Here is an 18,289-nt window from a genome sequence, read left to right as displayed (position 1 = left end):
AAAACAATGCTAAATTTATGTATAATATTCATTCAAATACGAAAAAAGCACCATCTGGCTTTTGCTCAAAAAGAGGGGCTCAAGTACAATACATGTATACACAAGACGCTGTTACTCTGTAACACACTCTAAAAAAGAAAATAACAAGTCGCGTAAGGCGAAAATACAACATTTAGTCAAGTAGTTGTCGAACTCACAGAATGAAACTGAACGCAACGCAACGCAGCAAGACCGTATACTCGTAGCATCGTCACTCCACCGCCCGTGGCAAAGGCAGTGCCAGTGGAATTGACAAGAAGAGCGGGGTATTCGTTGCGCTGAGAAGGATAGCACGCTTTTCTGTACCTCTCTTCGTTTTAACTTTCTGAGCGTGTTTTTAATCCAAACATATCATATCTATATGTTTTTGGAATCAGGAACCGACAAGGAATAAGATGAAAGTGTTTTTAAATTGATTTCGAAAAAAAAAAATTTGATAATAATTTTTATATATTTAATTTTCAGAGCTTGTTTTTAATCCAAATATAACATATGTATATGTTTTTGGAATCAGAAAATGATGGGGAATAAGATGAACGTAAATTTGGATCGTTTTATAAAAAAAATAATTTTTTTACAATTTTCAGATTTTTAATGACCAAAGTCATTAATTAATTTTTAAGCCACCAAGCTGAAATGCAATACCGATGTCCGGGCTTCATCGAAGATTACTTGACCAAAATTTCAACCAATTTGGTTGAAAAATGAGAGCGTGACAGTGCCGCCTCAACTTTCACGAAAAGCCGGATATGACGTCATAAAAGACATAAAAAAAATGAAAAAAACGTCTGGGGATTTTATACCCAGGAACTCTCATGTCAAATTTCATAAAGATCGGTCCAGTAGTTTAGTCTGAATCGCTCTACACACACACACAGACAGACAGACACACACACACACACAGACAGACACACACACACACACACACGCACGCACGCACGCACATACACCACAACCCTCGTCTCGATTCCCCCTCTACGTTAAAACATTTAGTCAAAACTTGACTAAATGTAAAAACTTAAAAGGAAGGAAAGTGTTCTGATTCACACTTTTTCAAAACATCAGATATGACTTCCTTTCACTTGAAAACTAAACGCAATCTTGCTGCCCTAGTATTAACATCAAGATAAAATGAATTCCAAAAACTCCAGCCAAGTTTACTGGAATCCTTTTTTTGTGCATTACTGACGTTGATCATGAGAAGAGGTAAATAAAAACAAAGCTAACTTAATTTACACCCACATTGATAAACACACACAGACTCTTTGGCAGGGGAACAGAAAATACGTTAAGAAAATGCATATTCTCAAAATGAGTTCAAAAAGTTTAAGACACGTACAAAACTGTCGTTGTTCCTTCTGACTCTGCTGATAAAAATTCACAGTGGAATGCAGATCATGTTTGTTAGGTCACAAACCATAAAGTTAAAATCATTCCTATCATTGAAGGAGAAAATACTTGGAGAACACAAAAATAGCGAAACAAAATATAAATCTGATACATTTTGTCTTGTCACTGTCTGCGTCAAAGACAACATCAATACTGAAATGCAAGGCATATAATTTTTTGTATTATGCAATCGAAGAATCTAAGCCAAGAAGACAACATAAAGGTCTGCGGATTAAAAACATTTTTTGTTAAAAGGACAAAGACAATCTATGTGAGAGTCAGTGGAACCTGTACTTGCGTTGTGGTTTGAGATTCACGTAAGTTTTCTTCATTTCATCAGCTTCTTGCTTCTTGATCTCTGAGAAACGCTCTCCCTTTGTACTCACAACCTGTCCCTCTCGGTAACGGATCAACTTTTTCTGCTCCTGCAATCATAAGTTCACCTTCATTGAAAAGGAATGACCAATATAAAAAATATGACTGTACACAGGTGAAGTTAAAATCAAAAACACTGTGAAAAGCCAAAAATGCATGTAGCGGGTAACACACTAACAGAGAGAGAAAAAAAGGCAAGGAAAAAACTCTCAGTTTAACCAAAGGATCTCTGCCAATATGGATCAATATAAAAATCCAACCATAAAAGTAAAATGTAAATACAGCAACAGTAACCCAAAACCTTGAAATTGCAAACTTCAAAACATAACTAATATGAGGGTCAATCACAATTTCAACTGTCTCATGATATACAGTGGAACCCTCCTTTGAAGACCCCCCAATTTGAAACCTCCCCCTTTTTAAGAGCGGGATTTTTTAAAGATTTTCTGTTCATAATGTCTGCAAATTCACCTCCATTTTAAGACTCCTTCCTTTTTAAGAAGAAACTCAGGTATTCTTAGATTTTTTGAGGTTGTAAAAGGGAGGTTCCACTGTGTTATTTACAGGAGACCACTCAAAGAAGAGGACACAGAAACATCATCAGTTATGAATGAATTGTATTTTGCTCTATCATAGTTAAAAACGACATTACCTTTGTGAACAGTTCTGGTCTGTGTTCTGTTTTGTCTTCTGATGTGTCAACAAAAGAGTACCTGCAAAATCACATCAGTGCAGTTAAATGAGATCAGCACAAACAAAATCAATTGTCTCGAGCTCTCTGCTTCTTGTACAAAGCATGTGTTACACTAAAAAAAGAAAACGCCATTTCAAAAAAGAGATGATTTTTTTAAAAAAATGACAACAAAACACATTGGACTGGGTGGCCGAGTGGTAACGCACTTGCGCTCGGAAGTGAGAGGTTGCGAGTTCGACCCTGGGTCAGGGCGTTAGCAATTTTCTCCCCCCTTTCCTAACCTAGGTGGTGGGTTCAAGTGCTAGTCTTTCGGATGAGACGAAAAACCGAGGTCCCTTCGTGTACACTACATTGGGGTGTGCACGTTAAAGATCCCACGATTGACAAAAGGGTCTTTCCTGGCAAAATTGTATAGGCATAGATAAAAAAAGGTCCACCAAAATACCCGTGTGACTTGGAATAATAGGCCGTGAAAAGTAGGATATGCGCCGAAATGGCTGCGATCTGCTGGCCGATGTGAATGCGTGATGTATTGTGTACAAAAAATTCCATCTCACACGGCATAAAGAAATCCCTGCGCCTTGAATATGTGCGCGATATAAATTGCATAAAATAAAATAAAAAAATAAAAAAATCCCTGCGCTTAGAACTGTACCCACGGAATACGCGCGATATAAGCCTCATATTGATTGATTGATTGATTACAGTATTGCCCTGCCCTATCATTTGCTTGGTTGCAATACACATGAAATGTGCATGTTTCAACTCCACTTTTTCTAAGTTTGTTTTGTGTGTACTGTTCACTAATATGCTCCTCTACAATGTCAGTATGTTACAGGTTGATGTCATAAACAGTTGTTGCTACAACTGGACAAAGAGAAATATTTCAGATTCTAAATATATATTAACACTTTCGCGACGGGACACTGATAAATCAGTACCAGCGCTGACACGCCCATGGACGGGAAGCGCATTTTTCAGTACCAGCCATAGAGGGTACACGACTCGTGATTGCTTCCCGGTTTTTGAAGCTTGCAAATAAATTGAGTTGTTTCCCTTGATACACTTGGCGTCCCCTTCTGCCATTTGCAAATCCGCCTGATTTGTGTGCGTTTTTGAGGAAAAAAAAATGAATCAAAGGCGAGCCTTGTCTCGGGAGGAGATTCTCCGGATGTTGGACCTAGAGGATCCCGTAGAGCATGATTCGGACGTATCGTTTTCGCCTCACGAAAGCGATACAAGCAGTGAAAGTGAGGAAGAAACAGTCCCGTTGTTGCTAGTACGAGTCGGCAAACTACACGTGGTTGGCGGTGATACTGCTAGACGAACATGTATCTCGGAATCGTGCAGGAGCTATGGGGGCGTGGCAGCACTGATAACAATGGATGGCTGGAGCCTTCAAATCCTTTTGGAATTGTTCATAGGTGTACAGTTGGTACTTTGTTGTGAAAATGTGACTTATATTCAATATGGATTACCTAGACATCATTTGGTGAGTGTTAGATCTACAGTTTTGTTTCATTTGAGTCAGGATGCTGTGAGTGAATGCGTGATTTGCTTGTTTTTTTCTTTGTACTGTCTCCTTATTTCTGTGTACAATGTTAACAATATTTCAGCTAATTCATAGGTTTTACACCTTGTTTGGTTATAACATTATTTATAATACTTTCTGTTAAAAAATAACTTTTAAAAAAAGCAGTAGAAAATAAAACACACACAAAAAAACGTTAAAAAACACAAATTATCCCCCTTTCACCCCCCTTTCACCCCCCTTTGCTAAAACAAATCGCGTGACAAACTTATAAAGAGCACGACTGAACTGGGCATCCATTTTTGAATTAGTACACAAAATTTGGTGGTGATTGGACTTAATTCAAGCTTGCTAGACAGATTTCTTTACAGTTACTGATTTTTGGGAAGTTTCTTGGTGGCAAGCTTGGGCAGGCAGGACGTAAACGCCGTGGCAGTGCTAGTCACAATAGTGTTAACAACTTACTTTGCTAAAATGGAATCTTTGAGTGACTCATCATTGTGTGGACAGCTTCCATTGGCAGAGTATTTCTGTAAACACAATAAGCCGCGTTAAGCGATATCAAAAGATTTAGTCAATCTGTCGACATGAAACTAAAAGATCAACACTGAAAATCTGGAATCAGTTATCTTCGAGTCTACAGTGGAATCCCCATTTTACAACCTCAAAAACCGGCACGGTTGGCCTAGTGGTAAGGCGTCCGCCCTGTGATCGGGAGGTCGTGGGTTGGAACCCCGGCCGGGTCATACCTAAGATTTTAAAATTGGCAATCTAGTGGCTGCTCCGCCTGGCGTCTGGCATTATGGGGTTAGTGCTATGACTGGTTGGTCCGGTGTCAGAATAATGTGACTGGGTGAGACATGAAGCCTGTGCTGCGACTTCTGTCTTGTGTGTGGCGCACGTTATATGTCAAAGCAGCACCGCCCTGATATGGCCCTTCGTGGTCGGCTGGGCGTTAAGCAAAAAACAAACAAACAAACAAACAAAACAACCTTAACAACTCTGAGAAAATCAGGTCTTGCAAGGGAGGGAGTCTTATAATGGAGGTAAATTTACAGACGCTTTGAGCAGAACATCTGAGAAAGATGGGTCTTAAAAAGGAGGAAGTCTTAAATTGGGGGGTCTTAAAAGAGGGGTTCCACTGTACTAAACCCTGGTTAACAGTAACACTGAGACAGGTTGAGCTGGTCATTGGCAAAGAATGCATGCATACGACCTAATTTGGATAAACTGATTTTCTTTAATTCTGCACACATTTTTAGAGTAAAAACAAAATTTCTTTTTTGTTCAGAGATAGATAAGGGATACATTGCAATCATTATTAAATCTGTAACTGAAAATTATTTAGATGACAATTTTAGTTAACAAACTAATTGATTACTTTCTAAGCTTCCGAGTTGAAATGAAATCCCACACCCCAGACTAAGTCAAAGAATGTTGGACCAAAGTTTCGGGACGGGCGTGGTGGTAAGACGTCGGCCTCCTAATCGGGAGGTCGTGAGTTCGAATCCCGGTCGCTGCCGCCTGGTGGGTTAAGAGTGGAGATTTTTCCGATCTCCCAGGTCAACTTATGTGCAGACCTGCTCGTGACTTAACCCCCTTCGTGTGTACACGCAAGCACAAGACCAAGTGCGCACGGAAAAGATCCTGTAATCCATGTCAGAGTTCGGTGGGTTATGGAAACACAAAAATACCCGGCATGCCTACTCAACGAAAGCGGAGTGAGCTGACTATGCTCTCAGAGTATAGTGTGGGGAACCCAAATGGACAAACGAGCTCACACGTAACCAGAAAATTCTGGAACGCTGAAGAAGAAGAAGAAGGACCAAAGTTTCAAAATCCCACACCCCAGACTAAGTCAAAGAATGTTGGACCAAAGTTTCAAAATCCCACACCCCAGACTAAGTCTAAGAATGTTGGACCAAAGTTTCAATCGATTTGCTTAAAAAAATTAGAATCACCACAATGCGGCCGCAACTTTTACATTCACCAAATGTAAAAAGGTAAGTTTTGTGGTAGAATAAAAATTTGGGGAGTAGAATTTGTCTTAATGATATGTTACCACATCAAGAATCAAGGCTCATTTTCTGGTTTCAATGTTAAGAAAACATTACTGTTCAGCAAAACAAAGTTGCAAAGGTTCACGCCAATATGTAACTTGAATAAAGGTGCAAATTATCTATATACACATTTAGCTAAAACTGACAGAACTGCAAGTTTTTCCAAGAGCAAAACTCATGGCTTAGGCCAACAAAAACAAGTCGCGTAAGGCGAAAATACAACATTTAGTCAAGCTGTCGAACTCACAGAATGAAACTGAACGCAATGCAATTTTTCAGCAAGACCGTATACTCGTAGCATCGTCAGTCCACCGCTCGTGGCAAAGGCAGTGAAATTGACAAGAAGAGCGGGGTAGTAGTTGCGCTGAGAAGGATAGCACGCTTTTCTGTACCTCTCTTCGTTTTAACTTTCTGAGCGTGTTTTTAATCCAAACATATCATATCTATATGTTTTTGGAATCAGGAACTGACAAGGAATAAGATGAAAGTGTTTTTAAATTGATTTGGAAAATTTAAATTTGATCATAATTTTTATATTTTTAATTTTCAGAGCTTGTTTTTAATCCAAATATAACATATTTATATGTTTTTGGAATCAGAAAATGATGAAGAATAAGATGAACGTAAATTTGGATCGTTTTAAATTTTTTTTTTTTTTTACAATTTTCAGATTTTTAATGACCAAAGTCATTAATTAATTTTTAAGCCACCAAGCTGAAATGCAACACCGAAGTCCGGCCTTCGTCGAAGATTGCTTGGCCAAAATTTCAATCAATTTGATTGAAAAATGAGGGTGTGACAGTGCCGCCTCAACTTTTACAAAAAGCCGGATATGACGTCATCAAAGACATTTATTGAAAAAATGAAAAAAATGTCCGGGGATATCATACCCAGGAACTCTCATGTCAAATTTCATAAAGATCGGTCCAGTAGTTTACTCTGAATCGCCCTACACACACACACGCACACACACACAGACACACATACACCACGACCCTCGTCTCGATTCCCCCTCTATGTTAAAACATTTAGTCAAAACTTGACTAAATGTAAAAAGCAATGTTTCATATTAACCAACCGAACCTATATTTTTCCTCCTGACCAAATGGCAAATAACTTTTTTTGGACCCTTTAAAAAAAAAAGTAAATAAATAAACATGAGAAAACTCGATGTTGCAGACTTTACAAGGAAAGTTACTCTTCTCAGACATACAAGGGACACAGCTCGCACGATTTAAAAAAAAAGACAAATGCTCCTCTGTAAATAAAAAACCCAAAAAACTTCAATCTAAAATTTAAAAAAAAAAAGGGGGGGGGGGGGACCTGACCTATCAACTTTAATTCATTTGGCCTTATGCATAAATGAAAAACATGATCTACAAAGGAACTGGTGTTCACCTTCAACATGATGGGTTCACTTCTTTTTTTACCTTGCGTGGCCGTGACTCCGTTTTGACAGTGATGGCAGTGCCAGACTCCTGCCGGAACAGCAGCAAACATGCAGCCTCCTCCACATCCCCTCCTGACATGTGCAGACAATGCTGCAGCTCCACACCACTGGCAGCAGGGCACAGTTCACGTAACACAGCAATGCTGTCTGAATCAACGCACTGCACTATCACAACTCGCTTGTCCCCACATGCTCCTGAGTCGTCTTCTGAAGAGCTGCGACGTCGCTGGTGTGACCTGGTCTGTGTGGAATGACGGTTGTGACTCTGAGAAGTTTTGGTGGTAAGTGTTGACCCGTTCTGAAGAAAGCTTGGCTCTGGGGTGTGTGAAGGTAATTTGCCATCTGAAGCAAAAAAACATGATGTTAAGAATTTTGTTTGTTTGCTTAACGCCCAGCCGACCACGAAGGGCCATATCAGGGCGGTGCTGCTTTGACATATAACGTGCGCCACACACAAGACAGAAGTCGCAGCACAGGCTTCATGTCTCACCCAGTCACATTATTCTGACACCGGACCAACCCGTCCTAGCACTAACTCCATAATGCCAGACGCCAGGCGGAGCAGCCACTAGATTGCCAATTTTAAAGTCTTAGGTATGACCCGGCCGAGGTTCGAACCCACGACCTCCCGATCGGGCGGACGCCTTACCACTAGGCCAACCGTGCCGGTGATGTTAAGAATAAAACTATGTTTAAACAATTAGTCAAAACTTGACTAAATGTAAAAAAAAAAAGAATGGTAGGTAATTAGAACGTTTATCATTATATTGTTTTGTAAATAATAAACGTTCCAATTACCCACCATTCTTGTTTTTTGATTCTGAATTTTGGAACATTAGCAGTCTTTCTGTTTTTGGATTTATGTTGATGTTAAAACTGTAAACAAACGGAAAGGAAAACAAAGGATAAACAAGCATCCATATGAAACAAAATGATGATAAAAGACATTGTCTGCAGAAAGCTGAGTGTGATCAACTTAACATTTCCACCTCACAAATCAAGGTTACCATACTAATTACCAATTACACTTACTTTTGAGTTTCATTTTCAAACACTTTGTTGTTGTTTATTTCCCCAAAGGTTAAGTGAGCAAAACTAGTACAGTTAAAATGCACCTGTTGTTTCATGGATCCATAACTCTATTTTGGTGTCATTGCCGGAAAGTGACTTGAAAGAAAAGTAACACATACCAAGAAAAAAATGATATAAAATAAATTTGAAAGAATGGAAAAAGCATTTAGTGAAGTAGTTTACCAAAACAAACTCGAATCAGCAACAACAACAAAAACAGTAAGGAAGCTACCAAGTTCTCTCTACACTCTCACCTGAATCCTGATGCTGTGATATGACTTTGAGTGTACTCATCATCCAGTTGCCTACTTCAGTCCTGGGGAGGCAAATCAAACACAACTATAATAATAATAATGATAATAATACAGTGAAATAATACATCCCCCCCAAAAAAAAAATCCAAAAAATCTAAGAAATTCAGGTCTAAGTTTTAAAATGGAGGCAAATTTACAGAAGTTTTGAACAGAAAGTCTGAAAAAGCAAGGTATTAATTGAAAGGGGGAGTTTTTAAATGGGGGGGGGTGTCGTAGAAGGGTGGTTCCATTGAGTGTGCAGGAGTTGTTTATCATTTCAGCATTTGTGGTGCTATGCCTTAGTATAGATGTAGTGAGTGTGTATGTGTATACTCATTCAAGTTTGTTGGCATTCACACATGCCACTGTGAGTGTGGCTTTGTGCTGCTGCATAAGAGTGTAGTAAATGACTGCACATCTTCCATCTGTGACTCATCAACAGTTAAACAGATAGACAACTAAAGCTGATGCACTACTCTCCTCCATCCCTCAAGCAACAACCAACCCCCCCTCAACAGAAGATACAACATAGTGCAATCTGGTGATCTTTGAGAATGACCTCTGAAGATTTGAAACAACCGAAATGTGCAAATTGGCAAAAAATATCATGCCTGGTTTACGTAAAGCTTACATGGCAACGACTACAAATCCAGGAAGATATGCCTCCATAGTCTCTGCAAAAGGTTCCACATCCTCCTCTTGGCTGACATCTTCACAGTCCAGACACTCTAGAACTCCCAACACATAGTTCAACACTATCTCGTCAATGGCACTGCAAACAGAATTGAACAATAAATTATTACATTGTTGAGATCAAATACAATTCTACACAGCCATTCTAATTTCATTATACGTAGCACTGTGCTATTATTTCTTGTCTATATTATTATTAAGGTACAATAGACTTCAAAGTGTGCTTTTTATTTTAATTCTTTAACCTACACGCCCAGGCTTACCATAAGAGTCACAACATTGAGATTCTCACTGTCTTATTAATTATCTTAATACATGTAATTAAAAATAAAATAGAATATTATTATACTGCATGACTGACTGAATGAGATGTTGGTGAAAATCATAATTTTGGTAAGTAACTAAATTACAAAAGGACTGAAACAGTACAACAAACTATCAAACAATCAGCAGGGCGGGGATGTAGCTCAGTCGGTAGCGCGCTGGATTTGTATCCAGTTGGCCGCTGTCAGCGTGAGTTCGTCCCCACGTTCGGCGAGAGATTTATTTCTCAGAGTCAACTTTGTGTGCAGACTCTCCTCGGTGTCCGAACACCCCCGTGTGTACACGCAAGCACAAGACCAAGTGCGTACGAAAAAGATCCTGTAATCCATGTCAGAGTTCGGTGGGTTATAGAATCACGAAAATATCCAGCATGCTTCCTCCGAAAGCGGCGTATGGCTGCCTAAATGGCGGGGTAAAAACGGTCATACACGTAAAAGCCGTGGGAGTTTCAGCCCATGAACGAACAAACAAAATCAAACAATCAAAATAGAAAACTCTGGATTTATGTTTTAACAAAAATTATACAGTTACCTGATAGCTTCTGTGAGAGAATGTTGGGTAAGAAGATTTTCCAGCGCTTTTCTGACAAGTTCTTCCTTGTGATTCAGCTCCATTCGTAAAATATTAACCTGCAGCAGCAAAATAAACCAACGAGTTGCAGTACATGGCACACTATTGCATGGAGTATAAATCTATCAAGAATATGAATGTGAAATGATTTATCTCCTTCTTCTGCTTGTGGGGAGAATGGGTTATGCTGAACTTTAGCATTGTAAATTCAGCAATCTAAGCTTCTGATTTTGCTTTGGTTTTGTAAGTATTAACAGTCATTTTAGTTATCATTCATTTCATTTACATGGGGTTTAGAAGAAAAACGTCAGCACAACCTGACAGGAAGACAGCTATGCCGATCTTACAAGTATGCGAGACGAATGCAAAGGGAGACAACCATGGCAGCTATTTTCCTTGATCAAATGACCGAATTAATTAATTGTGCCTAATTTTGGGGCTCAATCCGTCAATTATTTTCACAAGAATTGTTCTTTGCTTTTCTTCTGCGTTTGATTTCATGGCCTTTAAAACTTCAGGACGGTGGCTGCCAATTCTTTGCTTTGATATAAGTGACTTAGTTATATAAAAAAATAAGTCCAAAATGCCACTGGATTGTGAGCAATGAATAGACCCTATCAGTATTACAAGCTCTCGAAAGCTCTTGCATACTTCAAAGCATAGCAAAACATGTGGTACGGCTATCTTGCAAGAGCTGCGAAGGCCGATGTTAGAAGTTTTTGCTGCTTTCAGTTTCAAAGCATAACAAAGAGCATGTCTTGCGAGAGCTGCTCAGAAGTCAGATACCGAAAAGGTCTATTTACAACGCGAAAGTTCAACATTACCAATACCAGAGATAAGAGAATATGTTATGTGGGTATTTATAAAATTAGACACAAAAAGGGGACTGAAGGCCTCAGTCAGCGTGTGTGGCATCCACACACACAAAAAAGAACACGAAAGGAAGAAAAAAGGGGCAAAGGTAGATAGGTATACTATGCAGACCTGCCAACCATTATGAAACCTCAAGTGTAGCTATATATTTTGTTCTTCAGCATAGCAAATGGTGTTTTACTACTTTTAGTGCAGCATTGTCTAAACAAATTATTCACACATCAAAATTTCGGATATTTTGCACAACAATTATACTTAAAAAAAGAAGTTTATTTAAAAAAAAGGAACGAAAAAGACAACAGAGAGTGTCTGCAGTGCCACTTTTCAATTTCACTTTTCAGTATGACCAATGTTTCATGACTCAACTTCTGAGCGCTACACGGACTGAGAATCAGAATTAAATGAGTACCAGGACTCACAAGAAAGAGCAAAATGTTGCAAGCTTGTGATGATTTGTTTGTGCGTAGCAGCGTAGCAATTTGTCACGCAGCATGCAACGCTGAAAGCGTAACAGTTGGCAGGTCTGACTACGGCTTCAAATCGGTTCAATTTTACTTTTAGCACTTCTTCAGCGCACCAACCCCGGTGTCCAATGCATAAATAAATCATGCATCCTCCTGTTCTAACAAAGCAATACATCAGTGCATGCATCGTTTCAGGAATTATAAAAGCGTGCATATATCACCACAGATTACTGAGTACTCTTAAAGCGCACAAGACAGGAATTCTTAAAGTTTGTTTTACCCAAATGCTTCTGAGGTTTTCCAGCACCGGAAGTAAACAATGGGATAACTAGGGGACTTCACTCTTGACGACATTTGAAATCCACGACGGGTTTCTCGGTCGCTCAGCGGATATCAACAGCGCTTACGGGAAGCTGCTGAGTGCTCACCGTGTTCGTCCGAAACAAACTTCTTCTTTTTTTGGCCTTACTCAAATGTTGATGGTTTTTTGAACAAGAAGGATGAGTTTATGACTCGCATTGACCAAATTAAGCCAAAGATTATCGCACTCACAGAAATTAAGGCAAACAATTCACAGACTTTTAATGAGGGAGAGTTTACAATTCCCAACTATGACATGTTTATGAACAAGAATCACAAAAGAGGAGTAGCCTTGTATGTGGATAGTAAGTTGAACGCACGAGAGTGCGATGATGTTAACGTAAGTAACTTTGAGGAACGTTTTTTTTGCACCTTTAACAGTGCAAACAAGGAAAGTGTTCTGTTGGGCTGTATTTATCGTAGTCCTAACACCAGCTCTGAGGAGAATGATAACAAACTATTCCAAATGATGAAGTCAAATGAAGTGGCACAGTACGACAAAGTATGTATTATGGGTGATTTTAATTTCCCAGGTGTTCGTTGGGATGGGGTGTGGACAGGTGAAAAGAACAACAACATAATAGAGCATATTCTTGACTCTTTCTTGATTCAGAAGGTTCAGGAACCTACCAGACGGAGAGTAGGCCAGAGGCCGACCCTGGACGATTGGGTTCTAGTTAATGAACAAAATTTAATTTCTGATGTTGATCACCTTGACCCTGTGGCCAAGAGTGACCATGATGTTTTAAGTTTTCAGTTGTACATTGCGCAACAAAAAGAAAATCAGGAGGCGAAATATAACTATAACCTTAAGAAAGGTGACTACAGTAAGTTTAGAAGAATAGTTAAGGAGCATGACTGGTCAAATCTAGCCGAACTCGACGTGGAGGAGGCCTGGAGCTGCATAAAGACCGTGCTACATGATGGTATGGAAAAGTGTATTCCTAAGGTAAAGAAAACACATAAAAAAAATATGAAACCTAAGTGGTTGGATAATAAAGCCATGAGGCAGATAAAGAAAAAGCATAGCGCTTATAAGAGATATTTATGTTCAAAGTCCGGACATGACTACCTAAGATACATTAAGATAAGAAATACTTGTACAAAAGACCTGAAAAAATCCCGTAAGGAATACGAAAAACAGATTGCAAAAGAAGGGAAGATAAACCCTAAGATGTTTTGGAAGTACGTCCAGGAGAGAATGAAGACTTCTACAGGTATAAGCACTTTGAAAAAGGTGGATGGTTCCTTTGTGGTTGACGATATGGGTAAGGCAGAAACCTTAAATGAGTATTTTTCTAGCGTTTTTACACGCGAGGACGTGTCAGACATCCCGACTATGACGGAAGGCTGCTATTCAGATGGGGCATCCTTATCTGAGATGAGAGTGACACCCTTAGCAGTTAAAAAGAAACTGAAAGAGTTGGATGAAAATAAAGCCCAAGGGCCTGATCTAATCCCATCAAAGGTACTTAAGGAGTTGTGTGATGAACTATCTATCCCATTATGCTTGCTGTTCAACAAATCTTTGGAATCTGGAAATATACCAGGTGATTGGAAAACAGCGGAGGTAACCGCTATTTTCAAAAAGGGTACTAAGTCAGAACCAGGTAACTACAGACCAGTAAGCTTAACCTGTGTAACATGCAAGGTATTGGAGTCTCTTGTTCGGGATTCTATAGTGTCTTACCTCACAGACAATAATTTATATGCTGACTGTCAGCATGGTTTTAGAAAAAGACGTTCTTGTGTCACTCAACTCATAGAGGTCATGGAAGACCTCACAAAATTTGTTGATGAAGGTGAAGCCATAGATATTATTTACTGTGACTTTAAGAAGGCTTTCGATACTGTGCCGCATGAGAGATTACTCATAAAGCTTGCTTCGTATGGGCTTAGTTCCAGCGTCCTTTCCTGGATTCGGTCATTCCTGAGTGGCCGGTCCCAGAGGGTACGAGTTGGACAGGCAACGTCGAACCAAGCAGCAGTTCTCAGCGGAATTCCACAGGGCAGCGTTTTGGGGCCGGTTCTATTTACAGTGTTTATAAATGACTTACCAGATGTGGTTAGTGGTATAGTGAAGATATTTGCGGATGATACAAAGCTGTACAATAAAGCAACAAACAGTTCAGTCATGCAAAAAGACATACACTTACTTCAGGATTGGACAAATAAATGGAAATTATTTTTTAATGTTTCAAAGTGCAATGTTCTGCATTCTGGTAAAAAGAATCCCAAATATGACTACGTGATGACTGTCAATGATGCTATTGAAAAAATAAATGAATGTGATGAGGAAAAGGACATCGGTGTTGTTTTCGACAGCAAATTGTCATTCGACCCGCATATTCGAGGAGTTGTGTCAAAAGCTAATCAGAGGATTGGCATTATCAAACGAACGTTCTCATTTCTTGACAAGGACACCTTCTTAAAGCTATACAAAGCCTTTGTGAGACCACTGGTGGAATATGCAAATGTGGTGTGGAGCCCATTCCTCAAGAGACAGTCTCAGACAATTGAGAGGGTGCAGCGTCGAGCAACTAAAATTCTAAAGGAGTGCCGGGATAAGTCTTACGCGGACAGACTCAAATACCTAGACCTCCACTCTCTGAAGGGAAGGAGGACAAGGGGTGACCTAATACAAACATATAGAATTATAAATGGGGTGGATGATATTGACATGCACAAAATATTCACATTCAAGCAGACAGACAACACCAGAAACAGCCAGGGAAAAATCTTTGTTCAACACTGTAAGACTAACAAGCGCAAGTTTTCGTTTTCTCAAAGAGTTGCTAACAATTGGAATGCACTACCCGCTAACATAAAATTCGCACCCACAGTAGACGCCTTCAAAAACTTCTTGGACAATTCTCCAAAATTTCTTAACCTTTTTTACGACTTTGATTGAAAGCATTGAAAGAATAGGGATTTAGGGCATGCAAAGTATCTGACAAAGAAGGGGCACCAATAAGGCCTCGCGGCCTTCGGCTAACAAATATAGCCGCCCCTATATACTACTACTACTACTACTACTGCTAGTTCAGTGACGCACATAGCACACATATTTTTTTCTTCTTTTTTTTCAAGCAGACAATCCAACCGATTCTAGGTCGAACGACTAGGGACGCACGTGAATTATGGATGTCATAAATTAGGTAATGACCTTTTTATAACTCAGCTGGAATGCTGTCTGTCCTGCTGCGACTTGTTGGGGCTCCCGCATAAAATCATCCAACGCGCTCCCCCTTCCCCCCCCCCCCCCTCTTCACTGCACCCCTCAGAACCCCCTAGGCCCGTGTCAAGTTAAGGCCGCTCAGTAATCGCACGGTCACTGAGTTTGCCCGCCCCCCCCCCCCCCACCCCTCCCCCAATAATCATGACCCCTCCCCCTGCTGATGTGCGGTGTATGATATCATAATTGTTTGGAATGATGCGACATATCTAGTGTCTTGTTTGAACCCAGTGATACCAGTCTGATCTTCGCGACTACTGGGAAGTGTTTCATAAGTTACAACTAGAATAAACATGTGTGTAGACTTTGTCTGCATATGACCGAAGCAACAAGAAATCTGCAGAAGAACTGTGCGTTGAGACTATAAGGCTGCCGTTCAAGTTCGCCGAAGTCTTCCACCTGTTAAGGACTGTTTCTTCTCATTTTCATTTTGGTGTCAAGGTATGGCTGTGAAAAGACCAAATCTGACTTTAAAAAAAAAGATATGGTTACACTTATTGATTGATTTGATTGATTGATTGATTGATTAGTTCATTTATTCATTCATTCATTGGAAAAAAGATTCGGGTTGGCCTGTTTTAGAAACCCCCACACCTGTTCATGCTTCGTTCGATTTATGGTTTTGTTCTTCTCTCTTTCAAGCTACATGTATTACAAACTTCACCACTCGCTGGTCTACCGCCCTGACATGGCCCTTCGTGGTCGGCTGGGCGTTAAGCAAACAAACAAACAAACAACCTAACTCGCTGGTCTCTAAAAAAAATAAGTTTTGTTCATTCTAATTTCTTTGCGTTTATTTTCATTGCATACGTTTTATTAATTCTCGTATAATTGGGTATTCATTTAAAAATTCTTGAATGGCGGGGTAAAAACGGTCATACACGTAAAAATCCACTTGTGCTAAAACATGAGTGAACGTGGGAGTTTCAGCCCATGAATGAAGAAGAAGAAGAAGAAGAAGATTTAAAAATTCTAATTCTAATTGAAATTTTGATAACAGATCAAATACAATTACATTATTATTAAAAAAATTTTTAATCCAAAAATGAATAGGTATGTCATGTTTACTCATGAAAATATGCTCCCCCAAAATGAAAATAAGTTCTACGTTCCTATGCTTCGCGGAGCCAGGCGCGACCCGTCTCGGTCCTCGGGTCTCGGCTAGCCAAACTATTACTAGTCTTGTAAATAACTCTTCCCGAGTCTTTTGTGTTGATTTTTGAGTTTCAGGCCGAACTTCCTTGTATCTCTTGTTGACGTTTCTGTAACGAGTACTTTTTTTCCATGGATGAGTTGTTAGCCCTTCGCACAACCCCCAACCTGGAGGGCCAGGGTGTATACTTAGTCTGGCCCCATTCACCTCAGACCTGTCCGGCGTGGTTACACCTGCCAGGAGCACTATGAAAGCTCCGGCCGGCATAGCTCTTTGGATCATTAGGGCACACAAGCTGCTACGCCACGGCAAGGCATATACACCAGTAGCAGTCAGGCCGAACAGATTAGCTACATGTTTTGATATCTCTTCACAAGATTTGCTTTTGTTTTTAAGGTAGGCTTTTCATCAAAAACACACCTCCAGAAGGATGACCTCCAGCCGAGAAGCCAAGCTGTCTCGGTCTTTGGATTTCGGCTAGCAAAATCATTACTAGTCTTGGTTATAACTCTCCCCGAGTTGACTAAATTTAGTGTTGATTTTTGAGTTTAAGGCGAAACGGATAATCTAAATGTTTTGATATCTCTTCACAAGATTTGCTTTTGTTTTTAGTTAGCCTATTAACCAAAAATAAACCTCCAGAAGCATGCCGTCCAGCCAAGAAGCCAGGCTGTCCAGGTCTTCAGGTTTCGGCCAGCGGGCCAAACTATTTCATATCTTGTTAATAACTCTCCCCGAGATCAGTAAATTTAGTGTTGTTATTTCAGTTTCAGGCCGACGCCGGATTGACTAAATGACGGTTTGATATCTCTTCACAAGACTTGCTTTTGTTTTTTGTTAGCCCATTAACTAAGAACACACCTCAATCAATCAATATCAATCAATATGAGGCTTATATCGCGCGTATTCCGTGGGTACAGTTCTAAGCGCAGGGATTTATTTTAATTTTTTTAAATTTTTATTTTATGCAATTTATATCGCGCACATATTCAAGGCGCAGGGATTTATTTATGCCGTGTGAGATGGAATTTTTTTACACAATACATCACGCATTCACATCGGCCAGCAGATCGCAGCCATTTCGGCGCATATCCTACTTTTCACGGCCTATTATTCCAAGTCACACGGGTATTTTGGTGGACATTTTTTTTGTTTTTTGGACAAATGTAATAAAAAGTTATAGGATCGGCCCCTAAAAATAGTGTAGGTCGGGTTACCGTAACCACACCCATTTTTTTTTTAGGCCTAACGCCCTGACCCAGGGTCGAACTCGCAACCTCTCGCTTCCGAGCGCAAGTGCGTTACCAGAAGGATGACGTCTACCAAAGAAGCCAAGCTGTCTAGGTCTTCAGGTTTCGGCTAGCCAAACTATTACATGTCTTGTTAATAACTCTCCCCGAGATCAGTAAATTTAGTGTTGTTATTTCAGTTTCAGGCCTACGCCGGATTGACTAAATTGTTTGATATCTCTTCACAAGACTTGCTTTTGTTTTTAGTTAGCCCATTTAACCAAACACACACCTCCAGAAGGATGACGTCCACCAAAGAAGCTAAGCTGTCTCGGTCTTCGGGTTTCCGCTAGCCAAACCATTGCTAGTCTTGTTAATAACTGTTCCCAACTTTTCAGTAGTAGTGTTGATCTTTTAGTTTCAGGCCGAACGATTGACTAAAAGTTTTGGATGCTCTTCGCAAGACTTACTTTTGTTTTCAGATAT

The 18,289-nt window shown here is 39.8% G+C and overlaps 1 protein-coding gene across 1 annotated transcript; it reads right to left on the bottom strand.

The window, feature by feature from the left end:
• Window positions 1-964: 964 nt before the first annotated feature.
• Window positions 965-12,137, bottom strand: LOC138962666 (CUE domain-containing protein 2-A-like). Its single transcript, XM_070334572.1, has 8 exons — window positions 12,107-12,137; window positions 10,451-10,548; window positions 9,534-9,674; window positions 8,864-8,925; window positions 7,519-7,880; window positions 4,494-4,558; window positions 2,456-2,516; window positions 965-1,853 (listed from the first exon to the last, which is right to left on the bottom strand). Exons 2-8 carry the CDS (start codon window positions 10,531-10,533, stop codon window positions 1,707-1,709), a joined length of 921 nt encoding a protein of 306 aa, XP_070190673.1. The 5' UTR covers window positions 10,534-10,548; window positions 12,107-12,137; the 3' UTR covers window positions 965-1,706.
• Between the last annotated feature and the right edge of the window lie 6,152 nt (window positions 12,138-18,289).

The sequence above is a fragment of the Littorina saxatilis genome, linkage group LG3 (assembly GCF_037325665.1).
Source record: "Littorina saxatilis isolate snail1 linkage group LG3, US_GU_Lsax_2.0, whole genome shotgun sequence".
NCBI classification, from domain to species: Eukaryota; Metazoa; Mollusca; class Gastropoda; order Littorinimorpha; family Littorinidae; genus Littorina; species Littorina saxatilis.
This window is presented reverse-complemented; position numbering and strand designations above follow the sequence as displayed.

Coding starts and splice junctions, on each gene's coding strand:
- LOC138962666 (XM_070334572.1), bottom strand. CDS start 10,533: ATGGAGCTGAATCACAAGGAAGAACTTGTCAGAAAAGCGCTGGAAAAT. Junction 8,926..9,533: donor GGATTTGTAGTCGTTGCCAT/GTAAGCTTTACG, acceptor TTGCCTCCCCAG/GACTGAAGTAGGCAACTGGA. Junction 1,854..2,455: donor GACCAGAACTGTTCACAAAG/GTAATGTCGTTT, acceptor TTATGATTGCAG/GAGCAGAAAAAGTTGATCCG.